General features: G+C 39.2%; 1 protein-coding gene across 2 annotated transcripts in view; it reads left to right on the top strand.

The window, feature by feature from the left end:
* The first annotated feature begins 4,618 nt into the window (after positions 1-4,618).
* The window catches only part of fryl (furry homolog, like), a 71,626-nt gene continuing 57,583 nt past the window's right edge, over positions 4,619-18,661 (top strand). For both annotated transcript variants that reach the window (XM_088005168.1, XM_088005167.1), the window contains exon 1: positions 4,619-6,058. In XM_088005168.1, coding sequence (XP_087861294.1) covers positions 5,830-6,058 — 229 coding nt within the window. In that variant the 5' untranslated portion in view covers positions 4,619-5,829. The remainder of the gene's footprint in view (positions 6,059-18,661) is intronic.

Genomic DNA, 18,661 nt, shown 5'->3' with positions numbered 1-18,661 from the left:
AGCCAGTGCAAACTTTAAAGTTCAACATTTGAAAACGTCATCAAGTCTAAAAACTTTGCGGGCCGACTGAGCCCTAGTGGTTTCAGATTGCGCCAACATTAATGCTTCTTAAGCGTCCTAAAGTGTGGAGAGACGTTGAGTGACGGGCATGCTTGTGTTTTGTGATGTCATCATGTCAGCCTTCGGTTTTGCTCGATGCACAGCTTCTGCTTTTTGTTTCAGATTCCTGTGCAGTGAGGTGGCGGGGGTCTTCGTGTCTTTCCAGTCGAGCCCCTGCTCTATGGCCTTAAGGTATGTCGCACGGGTTAACAAGGGTGGTCCTCCGTGGGCTGTTGTTTTGGGAGCAGCTGTTCCCAAAGTACTGTGGGAAAGGAAAGGAGAGAGAAAAAGTAGAAACATTTCTTTTTCTTTTTTTTGTCTCATTTGCTTTCTTGCCGTCTTAGTTTGCTCCGTTTTCTCAATGCTTCTGCAAAGATTTTAGGGCATTACACATAAATGCATTTATGCATTTGTTGCAAAATCAGTTTTTTTTAATACACAGTAGAAACCAGGGTAACGCTTTATTTGAAGGGGTGTGCATAAGACTGACATAACACTGTCATAAACATAACACCTGTCATGAACATAAAGAAGTCTTTATGAATGTTTATGACAGTTGTCATAAAGTGTCATTCGGTAAATAATGACACTTTTAATGCAAAGTTGCTTTAAAAGTTGCATTAAAAATCCATTAAAAGTGCCAACTTTGCATGATTTTGTAAATAATGACAATCACCCCGTCCAATAAAGTGTTACTGAAACCAGTTATTTACATACAGTGTAAAGAAAAGTGCAACTTTCTGTCTTTGTCCAACCGTTCCTGTTTTTGGTCAGACTTCCCAAAGTCTGACAGTCGTCATTGCAATATTCAGGGATGAAATCACATTTGCAGGTTTGGGTGGTGCATTTATCATACCGTTATCATGAAAAATTTCTTATAAAAATTTTGATTTATCTTTGCCTTGACACATTTCAATTAATGATAAAAAAAACATAACTGGCAGTCTTATAAATTTTATTTTTACTATTTTCTCTACTGTTTGTTCAACAGAAAGCATCAATGAATATCAGTAAAGTCAAAAATATAATTAAATTCAGTTACTGTGTGAAGTTTAATGATATAAATCATAGTTTTTTAATTAAGTGCAGTTCTGAAGAATCTCGTTTCAAGTGGGAAGAATTGTATTCGTGTTGGCACAGCTGTTACTGCACACTGTGCCAGGCAATTACTGCAAAAAGATGTAATGAATCGTTTTTTTATTGTAACATTTTATCGTTATCACAATAGTACCACAAAATGTCACAATAAAATTCCAACTTAATCTCATATTCTTCAGTTTAGGTGTTAATCACAGCCTTTCCTCTACTTAAATCCCATTTCTCTCAGTCTGGTCTCAAACACCAATTTCTCACTTGTTTTTTGTCTACTTTGAAGACAGTAATTTTTTGCCCTCACACTCTTTGTTTTGTGTAGTTTGTCTGGATGTTTCTTCTTTTGAGTAGCTCTGTAATATTGTTGCTGTAAATAGTTACTGTAAATTCTTTCTGAGCAGATAGGAATCACGTCATGATGCACAAAACGAGACTCGTTTCTAAGTGTCTGGTTGGGTCACATTCTGACATTCCTCAGCAGTGACAACCAACCAGGCTCTTTGTAGATTCCTTCATGAGCGTCGCTCAGGACAGGACAGACCCTGGATGCTTCAGACTCATCCCGTTGTCATTCTGCGCTTTTGGTTTCTGTTTGCAGATTAAGAAGCTTCAGTTTAATTTGCTGGTGCAAAGATCGAAAAACTAAAAAAAAAAAAAAAGGTAGACAAAGCTTCAATGGATAAAGAAAGCAACTTTATTCAACGATCGTAGAGTTCAGGGGAGGCGAATTTCGCCATGTGTACCGTCTCCTAACTCAAACTTTGTTGCGACTGCTCTGGCTGTGAACTTCACGTTCAACAGGCGGCACCGACGTCGAATGCAAGTCACAGTCAACAAAACAACAATGACGCTTATCTTTTTTAGGAAGTAGAGTTTGGTTGATTTGACATGTTCCTCATTTGTATAATTATTTCTCATCACAAACTGTGTACAAACCAGAATGTTATTGTCCTCTGTGAGACTTTTTGAACAAGTCCATCTCTTTGGGTGGAAAGATGGCGGTTCAACTGATCCAAAAATAGTAGAAAATGTGGAATGCATGTTGATGAGGTCTTAGTAGTTGGCGGTAGTTTGGTACTGTTTATTGACTTAAAATTTTTTTTAAATCATTGTTTTATTTTGTCTTTTGGAAGTTTAAAAAAATTATTTTAATTAAATTGCATAATTTTTTGGATAAAAAAAGCATGACATCAAAGTTTGTCTGTAAAAAAAAAAATGGTAAAAATAGGGAAATCTTTCATTTTTACTTGCATAAAAACATGCATTTAGTGGTTAAAATTTAGACGGCATGCCCATGTTGTTGCTGGTACGGCTTCACCCTGTGGTGTCTGATTGCGCCAATAGAGGGCAGTACAATATTGTTTGCATGTCCTGCTCCCCTCACATGAACCACAGAGTGTTTACTCGCTGCCGGAGGCGGAGTTACAGTTCAGATTAATGCCTGCCCAGACCGATCCGATCACAGTGACTGTAGTGGATTTAAATGCTGACTGTGTTCGCCACGGGCCCCTTCAGCTGACTGCAGAGCAGACCCCTTTTTCTCCTCGGCTCTTAGCCCACAAGCTTTCCTGTTTTCTTCCAGTTTGAAAGCAGAACAAGGCTGAAACGGGTGGGGACCAAGCGCAGCTTAGGAACGCTGAGTATTGTTCCAGGGCTTCCTCTTCCACATTCCTGGGCTGATTGCGTTGTGGGCCTCCTGCACAGGGTTATTGTTCTAACTCAACAGCACCGCACAGACCTGGCCTCAGCCCATTGTGGCTGCCTCCACTGACCATTGTGGTGCACAGACTAAGTGATGACTATCTTTGCCTCTGGAGTTTATTCTCTCTTTGATTTATTTGGCAATTCTTACTTCGATGTGCTGCCTCATCATCTGTCGACCTATTCTCACTCCTTAGTTTTGCGGATTTGAACAAATATCTCTGTTATTAACACTCGACGTCTCTTTGCAACGCATCAACAGTGTGTTTAAGGCTGTCACAATAACAAATTTAGCTGGATGTTAAATTGTCCTGATAAACGATAAATGCCATTGCTGTTCAAGTAACACATTGATAATAACATAATAATTCAAATTTGGCCTCTTAAATACTCCACACTGGATTTGGAAGATATTTTAAATATCCACAATAAAACACGATTATTTGCACTTTTTGTGATCATATATTTGTACTTTTTGCACCTGCTCACAGCCCGCAAAGCACGCATGTGGCAGCTGTAGGATGTATATGGTGCTGTGCTGCAGACCTTATTTTACCTTTACGCTCATATTTAATGCAGCATTTTTCTGTATGTCACCATGAGATTCTGTGTCAGCAGCAGGAGCCTGAAGCCTGGTGGAGCAGAGAAGGAGTTGGATGTTGTTCTGGAATAAATTTATGTTGAAATCTTTTGGAAATAGGTTGTTTTTCAATATTTTCCTATATACAGTTTCTTTAATATATTTATGTCGTAGCAAAGGATTGGGTGGGAAGAACCTCTGGCCAAATATTTCTTCTAGGAAAAAATAAAAAAAATAATATATATATATATATATATATATATATATATATATATATATATATATATATATATATATATATATATATATATATATATATATTTATTATTTTTAATATGAATACATTTTAAATGTATATTAATATTACATTTAAAATATTATATTTTAAATGTAATATTTCTTTCTAAATATTACATTTCAAATGATAGAAAATATTTTCAAAAAGTGGCTTTTATTTCAATCATCCCTTCTGTTAATTGTACGATGTTTTAATTATCACAATGTAGTCTTATGAATCGAATAAAGACGCAATTTTACCAGGAACAACTTGTTCAAATTATGAGGGGGGGAAAAGCTTCAATAGAAAAGAGCTGACCAGCACAGCCTGCGCGGTCCTTTCAGTTATTTGTACAATTGTTACTGATTTGTTAGAAGATTAAGTATTTCTACTAGTATTATGTGTAAAACTTATGCCAAAGTATAACTTTCAACTTTCATTGTTTTAATTTTTTTTTTCTTATTTTTCGTGTTGGAGTTTTCGTGGAATTACTACTTTATTCTCCTCATATTACGACTTTGTTCTCATAATTAATAAAAAAACGGAGCCCAGCCCTGGTATTCTGTCGTAGAGTTGACCTGAATTCAAAGTCCACATAAACTGACGCTGTAAAACTCACTTTTCAAACAAGATGAAACTGTAGTCTGTTCAGATAAGCAAACGGAAACATAACATCTGCTGCCGTGTGCTGATTGAAAACCACTTTGTATCGCACGCATTTGAAACGTAGTGGAAGAATCACGGAGTCGCATGCCGCCTCGCCACCGAGTACTTTCATTTATTATTTACACCCTTTGATGTCCCGTTATCTTACGTGGCCTTTTCAACCTAATGGCTTCTAATGCGTACAGTATATCTGCTTTGAGAGAGCGTCTGTGTTTCGGCAATAGAAAATTGAGCCAAAAAAAATAAGACCGTTGATTATTTTAGTTTGTTGGTGATTTTGCGCTGTAAAATAAATGGTTAACAGCATCACAGCAGTGAATGCCTCTAAAATGGTTTAGCAGTTTCACACAGACACGTGCAAAAATCATCTCATCTCACTTTTATGGATCGTCGCAGTTTTCTGTTGCTTTTGACAACTCGCCGTTTGCGCTCGAACAACTTATTAATTTCTGGACTCGGTACCAGCGAACGGTGAATTGATTATTTCTTTAGGCAAGTGAGCTGTTTTTTTTTATTTATTATTTTTTTTATGAGAGTCAGCACAGTGTACGTCTCTCCCTTCTTAGTCTGCAGGAAGGGAGACTTGCAAGGGTTTGAATTTGCTGCAGCCACAAGCTGTTCAGCCAAGCAGAGCGCAGCAGTCTGTCATCGGGTCGTTTCACAGACACCATCACTTTGCCGTTCTGTTTCTTTTCATAAAAGCTCAGCACTGTCGAGCAGAAGTGAAAGCAAGGCAAGAGGTGATGGTGAGGGCGATACTTCTGTGATGTCGGAAGAAAACAAACAGGTTTTTTTTTTGTTTGTTTGTTTATGTACAATTGGTGACACGTGACAGTATTTTGACTTTGATAAGAGCTATCAGCGAATGCAGGCGGGCGAGGAAAGCCAACTGCGTGAAAGTTTCCTGCTTCTTACGCCGTCTGTCAATCTCCCACTTCCATTCTCGTGCTCTTTTCACTTGTTGGCAACACGAGACGGCAGGGTGGGGCTGATGTCGTCTCTGTTACGATTGGCCGGTAGCCCAAATTGTGTTATCTGCTGTAAAACATGTTATAGCCCCACCTCAGATAGGGCCTGGCACTGAGACATAGCCCAGCCTACCCAGAGTTACATCACCACCTGTGGAAACAGCCGTGTATCTTTACTTTCTCTTCACGGTCTGAACAAGACAGGTAATGTTGCAGTGTGGGGGGAGGCTCCCATTTACCGCCACAGGTACATGCCCTCACACTCTAACTCCACAGCGCGCAGGTAACAGCTTGACACACATTCTGCTGTTTCACCTGCTTCTCTAAAATGGGGCAGAAACGCCAGGCGACTTGTCTGCGTTGCCGCATGGCACGGCACAGGCTCCCGGACTTCTCTCTAGAGTAAAACAGCAAGGGGAAAAAAAAAAAAAGAGTCTTGTTGACAAATGGAGTTTCTAAAGAGCCTGGTTCCGGCCGTCATCTCGGGAGAGTCACCTGTTGATCACGGGGGAAGCTCTCCCAGGGAGCCGGGTCCACGGCTCCTCCGCATGAAGAGACTGGGTCTGCTCGCCATGGGACAGACCATCGAAGAGGATCCGGTAGACCCAGACATAAGAGAACACGCAAGACCCAGCTCCTCCAGACATGCCAACAATAATCAGTCTCGGCTCAAAGGTACTTTAAAGAAACACTGACACAGCTTTTATCTGTAACAATAACGATACCAACATTAATAACCTCTGCTAGAGTGGTCTGGCTTGCTTTGAGTGATCTTTATAACTCTTAATCTTTATTTATCGGTAATCAGAGTTTGGCTTTGTTGTTCCAGTCCTAACCCCTTTATGCCCGTTGTCATAAACAGACTTTAAGCAGTCACTGTTTGAAGACTGTTTACAGTGTCCTGTACTGTGTTTAATCATGTAAACACAGAATCATGGGTTTTGCTATGTGGATTAAGTTTGAGATGCACTGATGTTCATTCTGTAGCCGAGTCCCAGTCTCTGATTTTTTGTAAACCTTTGACACGTCGATACGGTTTTTGCTTCAAGATCTACTGTATTTTTTAAAAATCCAAGAGCAGGATTACAAATCGTTTGTTCTAACCATGCTGCTGTTGCCAGTAATTGTTTATTTATATTAATACAGGGGGTCCGCACATCCTGAAGAAGTATTAAATTCATGTATCTAAAATGTCTTGAAGTTGGCCTCAAATAGGTTATGCACAAGTCTTACATTTTGTCGTGGCAGGACTATTTAATTTTAATAATAATAAATAATAATAATAATTTTCTGTCAGGTAAACATTTCACGCAGACGTCTTCACTGCGTTCTGTGACTCGAGGTGACTGAGGCTACCGGTAACTAGCTGCTAACATACCCTTTCTAGCTAGCTAGTACATTACCTAGCTAATTTTTTGCATCTATTTAAGTACAAATTTATCGGCCGGTTGGCTGTAATTTTCTTGTTTTTGTTCAGTCTTAAATTTAATTCAAGGTGGCATGAGAGAGGTCTTAAATTTGACTTGCCGAAACTTGCAGGTATCTTGTAACAACAAAGATTACATCATGGCACAATGGAAGGACTTTTATTTCTTTAGTGCTACCAAGGAGCCTGTTGGTTGGGTTCATTCTCTGATTAGAAGAAAATCAAAAATTTTTAGTTTTCAAATTCAGGGTGGGTCAAGCAGAATCTCAGCCAGTCACAGTCAACAGCCGATGTCTTGGTGCGTCTCCTGATTAAAGTAAACCTTCACAGTTGTTCTGCAGGGGAGTTTACAAAGCCGCAGTGAAGGAAACCACAGAATAACTGCGGTACTAAAACATTACCTTTTTTAATCTCCCCACAAAGTGACGCAACATTAGGAGTCTGAACTTTATCTGCTTTGGTGAGGGTATCTTCTGATCAAACATCCTCATAAACTAAAAAAGCAAAAAGAAACATGCAATGATGTTTCGAAATAACAGTTAAGTCATTGCAAGGTCTCTGCTAAATTTAGACCTGTGAGAGCCGAAAGAGATGGCTCAGTTTCCCCTTTTCTCATTTGTCCAGCAATGTGCACATTTTTCTTCCTACTGTTGTGTGTGAACATAATGCAGGAGCAAAGTGTTTCTGAAGAGTGCTGTTTTCATTTGGATTCAGCATCATTTTAAACTGATAAAGTTTGACTAAATACCTTCAGAAGTCCTCTGATTAAGTAAAGTTGTAACGTGACAAAATGTGAAAAGGTTATTTTCAAACCTTTGTGAGGCGCTGAAGTAGAAAATACAACCACTTTAAACTGTAGGGTTTGTATTTTGCATCTAAATCTGATTTTGTTTTTTCTCCACAAACTTTTCCATTTGTTCCACAAATGGCATCTATGATCTGTGTTTTTTGTGCAATTTCAATAGATTTGAATAATTTTGGAGTCTGATAAAGATCAGATGAATTGCATATTGGAACATTTATTGGAGATGCACGATATAATCGACATTAACATCGGTATCGGCCGACGTTTTAACATATCAATGAAACTGGGCACATATAAACAACTGACATTGATTTCAATCTAGTTGCTGTTTGGGTTTCAGGAGTGGGAGAGAAGGAGGATGGTCATGTGATGATGCAGCAAAGGACTGTGGGTAGTCTAACTGAAGCAGAGAAACGATGTCAGTGGTGTCTTATAACGTCTAGAGGTTGGGGATATAAAATGAGTAAATATCAGTTACCGACCATAACAGTAACTTTAATATCTATCAGTATCGATCCAAGTGTTCATATCGGTGCATCGCTTATATTTACCTTAAATTTATTGACTATATTATGAAATATTCTTTTTGATTTTAAAACAGTAATGGATGGCTTTTTATATTATACAAGAAGCTGACAGATTTAGTTTTTTTTATTTGCTAAATTTACATATTGAAAGTGTTGAAGCTCATTTCCTTGCTGACCAGCTGCTCTGATGGATGCCACTGACACGGTGCCACATTATTTAACTGTTAGGAGTTTTTGATTACATAAATCACTTGTAAGATAGAAATGCATTAGGAGATTTCCACATTCATTCGTTTGAAACAATTTGCCAACTCTGAAATGCCAATACTTCAGAGTTGGCATGGCAACAAGCGAGTTGTGCTGACGGCGCTAAACCTCCGCAGACGGTCTATGCTGTGTAAGAGGATACAGTAGCTAAAGGTTTGAGATGTGTGCGCGTCTTGTGTGAAGGACAGTGAGTGTGGGTGAGCAGCGGGCCGATGCATCTGCTTGTTTTACTATAACTTTTTGTGTTGCCGTGCTACCTGTCAGAGCATGCTACCTGTCGTGCTTTAGCCTGTTTGCTCATGGCTGAAGTATGACTCAGCCCATCCTCAGTTAAACTTACTTTACCTGTTGGCTTATAAACAATCAGTCTAGTCAGGTAACCAAAGTAACCCACAGAAACAGGCTTAACTGGGCTTATGTAAAAAGTCCAGTGCTGTTGGCCTGAATAATATATAACCATGACGAGCGTGTGCTTTGCTCTAACTGCTAGACTTTAGTTATATTTGCTTATATTAAAACATGAAAACAAAATGAATTCCCTTTAATTATGCATGGTCAGTTGAGCAGTAAAGGATGCAGTTATGTCTGCATTTGTTAAAAATTCTTCTTATTATTATTATGCAATGTGTTTTAGGCAGGGAGCCTAGAAATAGATCAGTTCTTTACCTTCACCAAAAAAAATAGTCTGAACCCACTGGCATTAAAATGAAACGTTAAAAAGATTGTATTCTTTTCAGCTGCAGCACCTGCAGAAAATGTAAAGAAATTCCTATTTTTCCCTCACAGTTCAAATTGTAAAGGAAAAGAAAAACCAGATTAATTTAGTGCTTTGTTTAATTTAATATTAATCATGCATCTTCTTATAAGTTATGAACTTTGGTGATTCTAGAAGTGTAATTAGCCCGTTCATGTTGGCGTGTAAATCATGTCTTTTTTTCTAAAGATGTATTTTGATCCATTGTTGTATTAAAAGACCTTGAGAGACTGATACGTTGTCCTTTCAGTCTCTCCTGCTGAATCATCTGCTGGTTTCTACCTTTAAGCAGTCGATCAGTGACTCCTCACCTTCATTTCATCTCATAAGGGTTTAGCGGTTTGGTCAGTAAACAAGCTTTTAGATGTTGGAACACAGAATTCACAGCAATATTTCCTTTGCAATAACGTTTCTCCACCCCAGTATGTAATGCTGCCTCTCATCCTCTTTATAAACTCAGACTGGGCTCCTGCTGGAGGACTGAAATGTTTGTTAAACAGGCCCAGAACTGAGAAACTAATGAAAACGCCAGAAACCTGTTTACTTATTAGATTCAGGGATGACAACCTGCCCAGTGTTGACATAAACACAGCACTGTCATGGCAGCACCTTTTCACCAATGCTTTATACGGGCCCCAAAAAAATCCGATCAAGGTGTTTTGATGGGTGTAGCAGATTTACCTGCTGGAGTTTAGGGAGTGTTTGGAGCATATGACTGAACATGAAAGCGCTTCTGTTAGGTCGCGCTTCTGTAATGCGAGTTCTCTGTGAAATGTCAACAGGGTGTGTATCCAGACAGACTGGACAAACTTATTCATCAAGTTTCTTAAGTAGTTATTAGTCAGTTGTATGGAAAAAAAACTGTTTAGGATATAGCTATAGGCAGATTTTCCACTTTGTATCAGGGGAAGATAATTGCTGGAAGGTGTTTTAAGTGGTTCCTTAACCAGCTAATTCGAGGCCACTTTCACCGAACTAATGTGCAGATAAAAAAATTAGCCAATTTCAATTGCTCTTTGGAAACTAGAAATAACAAAGCTTTGTTTTTGTACTTTTAGGATGAATTTGGAGATTTAAGTCCCGCATTCTTAAAAGTCTTAAATTTGAGCTGGTGAAACCTGCAGAAACTCTGTTTGTACTTAGCATTAGCGTTTGCAGCTCCTTACCTTAACCATGGGATTTCTAAAAGACTGCCCACATTTCCATACTGTTTCATGACAGACAGGGTGAAATTAAAAAAAATTACTTTTGTATGTTTATCCTTCCTGCTATCTGCTGAAAGTGTCTCTCCCTCTTAGAAGATAAGTAATTGAAGCAAGTTCTGTTTTTGACTTTTGTCCTGTTTTATGTCCTCATCGAACGTTTCTCTGCAAGCGCTGACAAGAAAAAGTGTCATGAAGGTTAGAAACGTTTGTTTTTGGTGAGAGCAGCATGTGGCAGCGAGGACCCCTGTGTGTTGTGGAGTTGTGCTGCATACTCAGACGGCTGTTATGGATGTTAATGTTGTGTCCTCTGTGGCCCAGGCATCACTGAGGAGGTCAGGGATTGAATTACAGCTTTTATCGATTATTGCTCCCACTACTGCCCTTCAGAAAAGACCGGGACAGGAAATGCATCCTCCACCATGCGGGCTCCTGGGAGGAGAAGCTCCTCTCTGCTCACTGCAGGCAGAATAGCTCGACTGCCAGTCACTTCTCCCACTTTGCGATTAGAGATGCTGCAATCAGCCTCGGTCGTGCATTTGGTTGAGATTATTTGATCAGTGAGCTCGTCTTTCCAGGAAGTCGGTTCTAATGTTTGTTTGAAATCCTCGACTCGCGTCAGCGGTCCTGGCTGTAAGGTTCTGGTTCTCAAGCTTTAATGTTCCCGGGGAAATGATGTAAGCTCTGCATTCCTTAAACAACAAAGCTGGTTTACAGAAAACAATACCTGTCTGTTGTATGTCGGCTGGCTTGCTGATAATCATAACAAGAGTCCAAGTTTTATTGTTAAATAGTATTTGCCTTGGCGTCCTCTAAATCTGTGTTCCTCCTCTAAACTATGTCTGTGTGAAATACATTGTTTTAGGTATGCCGCCATCTTTTGGTTGTGTAAATTTTAATTCACAACAGAAGGACTTGATCCGTTTTAGTACATGTAATCCATCTCTGGAGGTTTTGAAATAATGTTCGAAGGAGTTGCATTTCAGCATGTGGGTTTCCAAATCAGACGATGTTAGTTTTACCCAGCAGCAGATAAGGTCAGGTTGAGCCATTGTCCAATTATGAATTGAAATTGTTTGGGGAATTCTTTTCCCTTAAATAGACAAGATGAGGAACCTCTAAAGCGTTGAACTTTTTGTACTTGTTTGACTATGTTTTTGCTTATTTTCATTTTAATTTGAAACCCCAGTGCATCTTGCCAGTGCACATCATTTTCAGATTTTCACAATTCAAGAACCTACTGATTTGGTTGCCTCAGTAAATAATTTTGTTTACATGTTCATGCAGTAATGAACATGCTGTTTATGTAATGATGTAAATGTACGATATAAACCGTCAGATGTTACACCTCAGGTTCCAAGGAAATTTGTCAAAGAGCCAAGTGGGCATGTAGGTGTGAAGCGGTGTTGGAAGTTCTTCTGACTAATGTTTTAGAAAAGTAGTTTAAATATGGCTTTTAATCAGTTTGCACATGTTGATTCCTCATGGAACAGGAAAGATTTTTTTCCCTTTAAAATTCTCACATAAGAGCTGATTGGAATCATCTTTAAAAAAAAAAAAAAGAAATTAGTACTGTAGTGAGGTTTCATCATAGAAACTACTTCAAGTAGGAGAAACAACTTACCGTTACAGAAAAAGCAGCTCATCCGCAGTCATCGATGACCATGCTAACTAGCCTTACCATTCACAACAGGCTGTTAGCTACAGTGGGAGATGAGCTTCACCACACCGAGAGTGATTGACAACCCTAAGACCCGCCTCCTGGCTCTGATTGGTTGTTTCTATTTAGGACGAGGAAAAGGCAGAAGAGCTCAAGTTTTTATTTTTTTATTTTCACAGATTATCTGTCTCATACCAAACAAGTATGTAAAAAATATGAATAAAGGTTACAAACCTTGAGCTTCAAAGTTTTCCAGACTAAAACCATCTTCCTCTTTCTTTGCGTCTACGGGTTACTCAACCATGTAAAATCATAACACAGAAAAGGCAGAGGTTTAAGATTCACATGAGGGAACGATTACAGAAGCCAGTGATTCTCCTTGGATTTATGCAAGGGGTACTTTAGCTAACCCAGAGACCACAGCTCCAACATGACCAATTATGGTACTTTTATTATCTTATTAAAGGAAAAGTGTTAAACAACTGTAGGCTGTTTCCTTTTCTGCTTAGGATTTATCACTTGGGCATTGGTGTCTAAATATGGCGATGGAGCGTTTAACCAACATGACCTCACTATAATCAGATATAGCGGAAGTGTGAAATTGCTATAATGACACGTTTTTATATTTGGTTCCTTTCAAGTCCAATTTTGGCATTGTGGGAAATGTTCTTAGCAGCAACTGGCCAGAGCTGCCAGTGACATCAGTCTGTTAATTTGAAGTTCTCTGAGAAGTAATATTAAATTGCCTGAAGAGGTCCCGAGTCGAAGGCCGCTTTAATTCCACAGCATCTGTGCCGCGTATCACAAGGCAGCGCTTCACAGCGGAGGGCTGCATCAGACCTGCACCAGCTGGGGCATGACAAAGCATCTGTTTGTGTTGCGTTTGTTAGCAATGAGCTCGGGCTCATTTTGCATAAGTCGTGTAGCGGCGGACATGTGACGGAGGGAGAGACTGTGGGGGAGACAGAAAATAGCGACGAAACGGGAAGACAAAGAGCATTTGTGTTTTTTTGTAACTTTCCCACTGCTTTTTTCTCTCTCTCTCTCCCGCCCCCCAGAATGTTTTGTTAACAAACTTAATCGTGCCCTTGACTACAAATGGCTGGATGGATGTCATGTGGATCTGTTTTTAGGTCTCTGCATGGGTAGAACTAACCGGCAGCAACACCAGATTGTAACGTCAGATAATCCCTTGCGTGTGCTTTTGAACCTTTTTCCATTCACGCAAACTGAATTTTTCTTCTGAATGCAGGATGTATTCAGGTCCTTTTAAATATTTCAGCAATCAAAGTGTGAAACTACTTACCCATATTATATTACAGTCAAATATTATATCTCACTTTTATAGCACGATATTTGTATATTTCAAAAATTTTTTGAGTCGGGAGCCACATATATTCGTGTGCAGCATGCACACTCCCTTTCTCATCCTCCTGTTCGACGCTTTCCCTCCCACTGCAGTGAGGAATGATGCATCAGTGCTGCTGTGGAGCTTACAGGAAGTGCTGCTTTGATAGGCCAGTGGGGAGGCAGCACAGTAGTAGCTCTGACAAGCGTATGCATCGCTGATCCACGGCCAGGAAACACTCGCAGCATTTTGATGACATCACCCGCCCCCACACTGCGCTCCTGCCTCCCAGCGTTTGCTGTTGAATTGAGCTCTCTCTCTCTCTCTCTCTCTCTCTCTCTCTCTCTCTGCCTCTCTCTCTCAGAAAAGAGCAATAGGAGAACAAGAGCTTGCTCGAGGGAGGAGGGGCTGGCCATGAACGAATAGCAAGGGAGAGAGAGATTAGAGGGGGAAAAGAGGGAGGGTTAGCAGGCTACAACTGGCACACACACAACACACAGGAAGACAGAAGGAGATGGAATATTACTGAATACTAACACTATTTACGTTTCTTCTTGTGTGATGAGCAAAAGTTCCCGTGCACTTTTTTTTTGTCCTGAAGCGTTTCTGGATTGTTCCGTGCTGATATGGGGATGAGGGACTCTGTGGACTGGCAGCTGGGCAGCAGGAGCTGGGCTGGGAGACTTTTCTAACTGTGCTTATGAAATAGTAGAGTTCTGTAGAGTTCTGCTGGGAGAAAAAAAAAAGGCAAAACTTGTCGCGTATTAAATTGTGCGTTTCTCTAAGGATGTTTCGTCTGAAGTCCTCCTGCGGATGGTGGTGTTAAGCAACGGTTGGGTAAGAGGAACTGGAGGGGGAAAAGAGTTGCTAGATTTTTAACAGTCTGTGTGGCAGGTGAATATTTGTGAGCAGAATAAAATGCTCTGATTTAAAAAAAAAAAAAAAAAATTATTTGTGGGATGGCGTGAAATGAGAACACTCTGAACCCTGTGAGCACCGTGCCTTATGAGCCTTAACTTTTGCGAGCCACCATGCTGAGCCTGCAGGATTCGGTCTTCTTTGAGATCAGCATCAAATCTCTCCTCAAGTCCTGGAGTAGCAGCTGTGAGTATCCTGCCAAGCGAGCATACGTGTTTACATACCGCACTCGGCGCATCCAGACGTATCTACCACACACAGCCAGCAGCCTTCAGCGGCTTTGTACATGCCTGCATGCAGGTCGTGATTGGAGTTAGATGAGTGATGGTGTTTAGCCAGGCTTGCTTCAGGTGCTTGCAGGTGGCGGCAATAGAAGCCCTCCCATTATCATCATTGCTGAGGCTCCTGGTTGTCCCACAGATAATGTTTCTCCTGATGAAAATGCACTGATTGATACAATTTGACCTGGGATTGTTCCTTTGAAGATTTTGTATCTCTCTTACATCTTTTTGAAACTTCTTATCTTGTTGAAAATCGCGATTTAGTCTTCCTGAACAGCACTCAACAATTTCCAGTTCCCTGTCGTCCTCCCAGTTCTACAAACCTCCTCTTCCTTTCCTTGGGGGGCAGCTAATGTTTCTCTGTTATTGATCTGTCTTTTAGCTTCCTCCTATTATTAGCTTTCTATGCATTATATAGTACATTAGGAATCAAAAACCACTTCCTCTTCTGCAACATTGAAAGACATTTATAGTCTAGCTCCTTCCATAATCTGATTTAGACCCTGAGATATGGAACACAAATTGGACTAAAAGTCCATTTTAAACATATGATTAATTGGTGAAAGACTTTGCACAACAAAAATAACTTAACTTTTTGCAATTTGTTGCCTTAAAGAACATAGCTCTGCTGATAATACACTAAAATTAATGGGGAATATCAAATCTTGAAAATAAAAACAGGCTTAGAATAAAAGCTATGTAAATGAAACCAACAGTTTATTATTAAAGGTAGTAAATAATAACGCATAATGGCATGCAATCACTGCAAAGTTATAGCAAACAATAAAAGTGATTTAAAAAAAAGCTTTTAGGCCTGTTATCTTGAACACAACATGACATGCTGTTTCATGGCCTCTGAACCTTAATTAAAATATCAGTGATGTCACAATAAGCATTTAAAAAAAAAAATCACAAATATTAATCCTACTGATATAAGATAACGGGTTGCACATTTTATATGTAAAATATCTCAAGGTTAAGTTCTTATTGTTTAAAAATGAAGATAAATGTGTTTTAAATATTGAATCTTTATCAGTTTGTGAAATATTGAGATGATAAAGAACTGCTTGGATGCGATAGTTGGTCCAGGCTGTGTAAATGTCTTAACGTCCACAGCAGGCGTCTTTATTCAGTGGCTGTGATGCTAAATCTCCTGGAGGATGATGGGGACTTTAGGTAAGGCTAAAGAACAAAAAATATCTAGGAAATGAAGGTTAATAAAAATCACTGTTTGTACAGCAATAGCATCCCAATTAATTATTTGAATTGCAATGGGCTTTGCATGCAAAACATGACCTGAAGAGCTGTTGGTTGGAGCAGACCTACTACCTACCTGCTGTGTCTCCTCATATCGCCAGCCTCTGAAAAGAAAGTGGCACTTGAACACAAAGGCAAGCTAAACCATCTAGCTAAAAGTTATAACCTATACCTGCGCAGGAAGATGGGAACTAAAACGGTGCAGAATACAGTCAGTCTGGGTGATTTCTTACACATAAGTACAACTTCATGTTTTGATTCCAATGAGATTTTTCACATTTTGTTACATTACAGCCACTGACTTTCATTTAGTGATAAGAATTTCATGCGATCATGAAGTGGAATGAATATGTTGCATAGTTTTGTTTTTTTTCTAAAAATGTCCCAATTGAAAGTTTGAAAGTTTCTTGTGTGTGTGTGTTTAGCTCCATTTACTCTGCTTCATCTAAATAAAATCCATTGGAACCGATCAAATGTAGACATTTTACTCTTTATAGCTTTAAATAAAATCCAGTTGCCTTTAGAGGCCACCCGATTCGTAGATAGTTCACCTTTGTGTAATGACACATTGAATTGCCATTGATTTTATTTGGTGCCAAAATTAGCTCAGATTAACGAGAACAAGGCTTCAGACGTGTCTGACAGCTGACTGTCACTGTGATGTGCATCCTTAAAATAGTCTCCGCACAGTTTAGCTCTTGCCCTATGGGACAGAGTTTACTCCCATTACAAAAGTGGGAAAAAAAGTAATTCAGGAGGACTGTCTCCAAAAATTTTAAAATGATAAAGATAAAGCATGAACACTCCTAAACTGTCTTGAGATTTAAGGGGTGACCAGATAGATGTATAATTAATGTTCTTTGAATAAGTGTAGGTGTATCTAACCTCTGTGACCTCTGCCTGGATTAGAACGAGGAGGCCCAAACTCAACAACCCTGATAAGGATATTTACTGTGCAAGTCCCATTAAGAAAATTTATGTTGCGTGAATAATATTTAATTTCTGATAGACTCATTTAGCGAGGCTCACCTTTCACACAAACACGCCGTAGCTACGGGGCTTGAACTTGTCAGATTTTGTAACCCTGATAACACGAAGCCGTGTTTCCAGGACGCATTCCCTCCCCAAAGGTAGTAAATAGTTCTGAAAAATAATAAAAGTAATTAATGTCAGGCTTGCTTTGTAACAGTTAGCATGTTGACAGTACAAGTGAATTTGACTCCCTACACTTTGACTTCACACTACAGTCTTGGACGACAGTTTTATTCCTTCTGTTAGCTTTGAACTGCGCTTAAAGCTCGGACATTTACTGTCAAATAGATTTCTGATTTATGAGGCAGCGTACCTTAGGTGCACTCTGCTGGTTTAGACTGATGTAATGTCAGCCACTGGAAATAAGCTGGATTTACTGTAAGACTTTTTTAGATATCCTTTAGTTTAGAGAATTGAAAGTGCAGGGCGAACCAGTAATAACTTGCCAGGCTCTGTGCATGTTGCTACATAATTGCAGAATTGGCACAGCCACAGCATATAAACATTGGCAGTAATTCTTTTGTCTCTAAAAATTGGATGCACTCTTGGCCCTACATTCCAACAGAGTGTGTGTATGTGTGTGAGTTTGGGCTGTTGTTTCTTGTTGTCCTGCCAGGGGAATTGAGCAGGCGTTTGGGAGGGCTTGTTTCAACTGTGACAAGGTGGAGTCACTGCTGTAATAGTTGTGTAACCATATGTGGAGCTAATTTTCCAGGGAACTCTTGCAGAGACTGGCTGGTAGACCTCATGCATCAGAATGCGATAAGCATTTTGGTCCAGAGCATTTAGTTACACTTTGTTAGCTTTGTATTAATAAGGAGAATTTTTTGTGTGTGTTTTTTATGTAGCCTGCAGTCATATGTGAATCTTTTTTCTGTGAATCTGCTTAGTACATAAAATGTACTTATTTGGAGATGCAGGTATTATGAAACTACTCCATTGGATCATCAGGCTAAGTCTCTCGTTGGTTTATCTTTTCATAAACTTTTCAATATGGACGATTAGATTAGGCTAAAACGGGAAATTCTGAAGTTCTTCTTTTTAACTGTTTGTGATTCATGTTAAATTTTAAATGTATAATAACACTAGATCCAGCTACACAATATTATGTTTGTAAGGCAGTCCCAACTAGTTTGCAAAATGTTTTATTTTCTGAATCACACTCGTTTCACGTTTTATTAGCAAAAAAAATAACTTAAAATCTTTAAAAAATTGTATCGTTTTCTGATCAGTAAGCTCAGCATACCTAATTGCTAACCTTACAATTAGAAAGGCTTGAAAGCCATTACTGCAGGAAGAATATTCAAAGTTAGCTGTTCCAGTTGTAGTATGGTGTTGTGTAAAATGTTTAAGCACAAAGATGTAAGATTATGTTTAACCACATTGCTATAGAACCATGTTGATTTTTATACAGGATACTGCTTAAAGAGAGTGAAACTTTCATCAGATAACAGAAAGGTTTCTCTGTTACGCAATATTCTGGATTCAGAAAGGTTTACGGTGAAATCTGGAGTTGCAGTTGTCATTACAATATTGTGTTCAATATCACAACCACAAAGAACTACTTTGACACAATATTTGAAAGTCTATTATATCTCAAGGGTCAGTCATTTAGTGTCTGCTTATTGATATTTGACCAGTTGAACCAGGATTCTTGCTTCCCTTTATACCCACGTTGTTTGTATATCTTTAGTAGCTAAGAAACTAAAGCAGAAATGACCCAGAAAACAGGGGTTAATCCTAATGAACATTCTTAGCAGTAATTTCACAACTACATATTTTCCTCATGCCGTGCAGCCGT

This window comes from Poecilia mexicana, unplaced genomic scaffold (genome assembly GCF_051168715.1).
Source record: "Poecilia mexicana isolate PSO_F unplaced genomic scaffold, ASM5116871v1 scaffold_4, whole genome shotgun sequence".
NCBI lineage: Eukaryota > Metazoa > Chordata > Actinopteri > Cyprinodontiformes > Poeciliidae > Poecilia > Poecilia mexicana.
The sequence above is the reverse complement of the archived record's forward strand: the minus strand, read 5'-3'. Positions and strand labels throughout refer to the sequence as shown.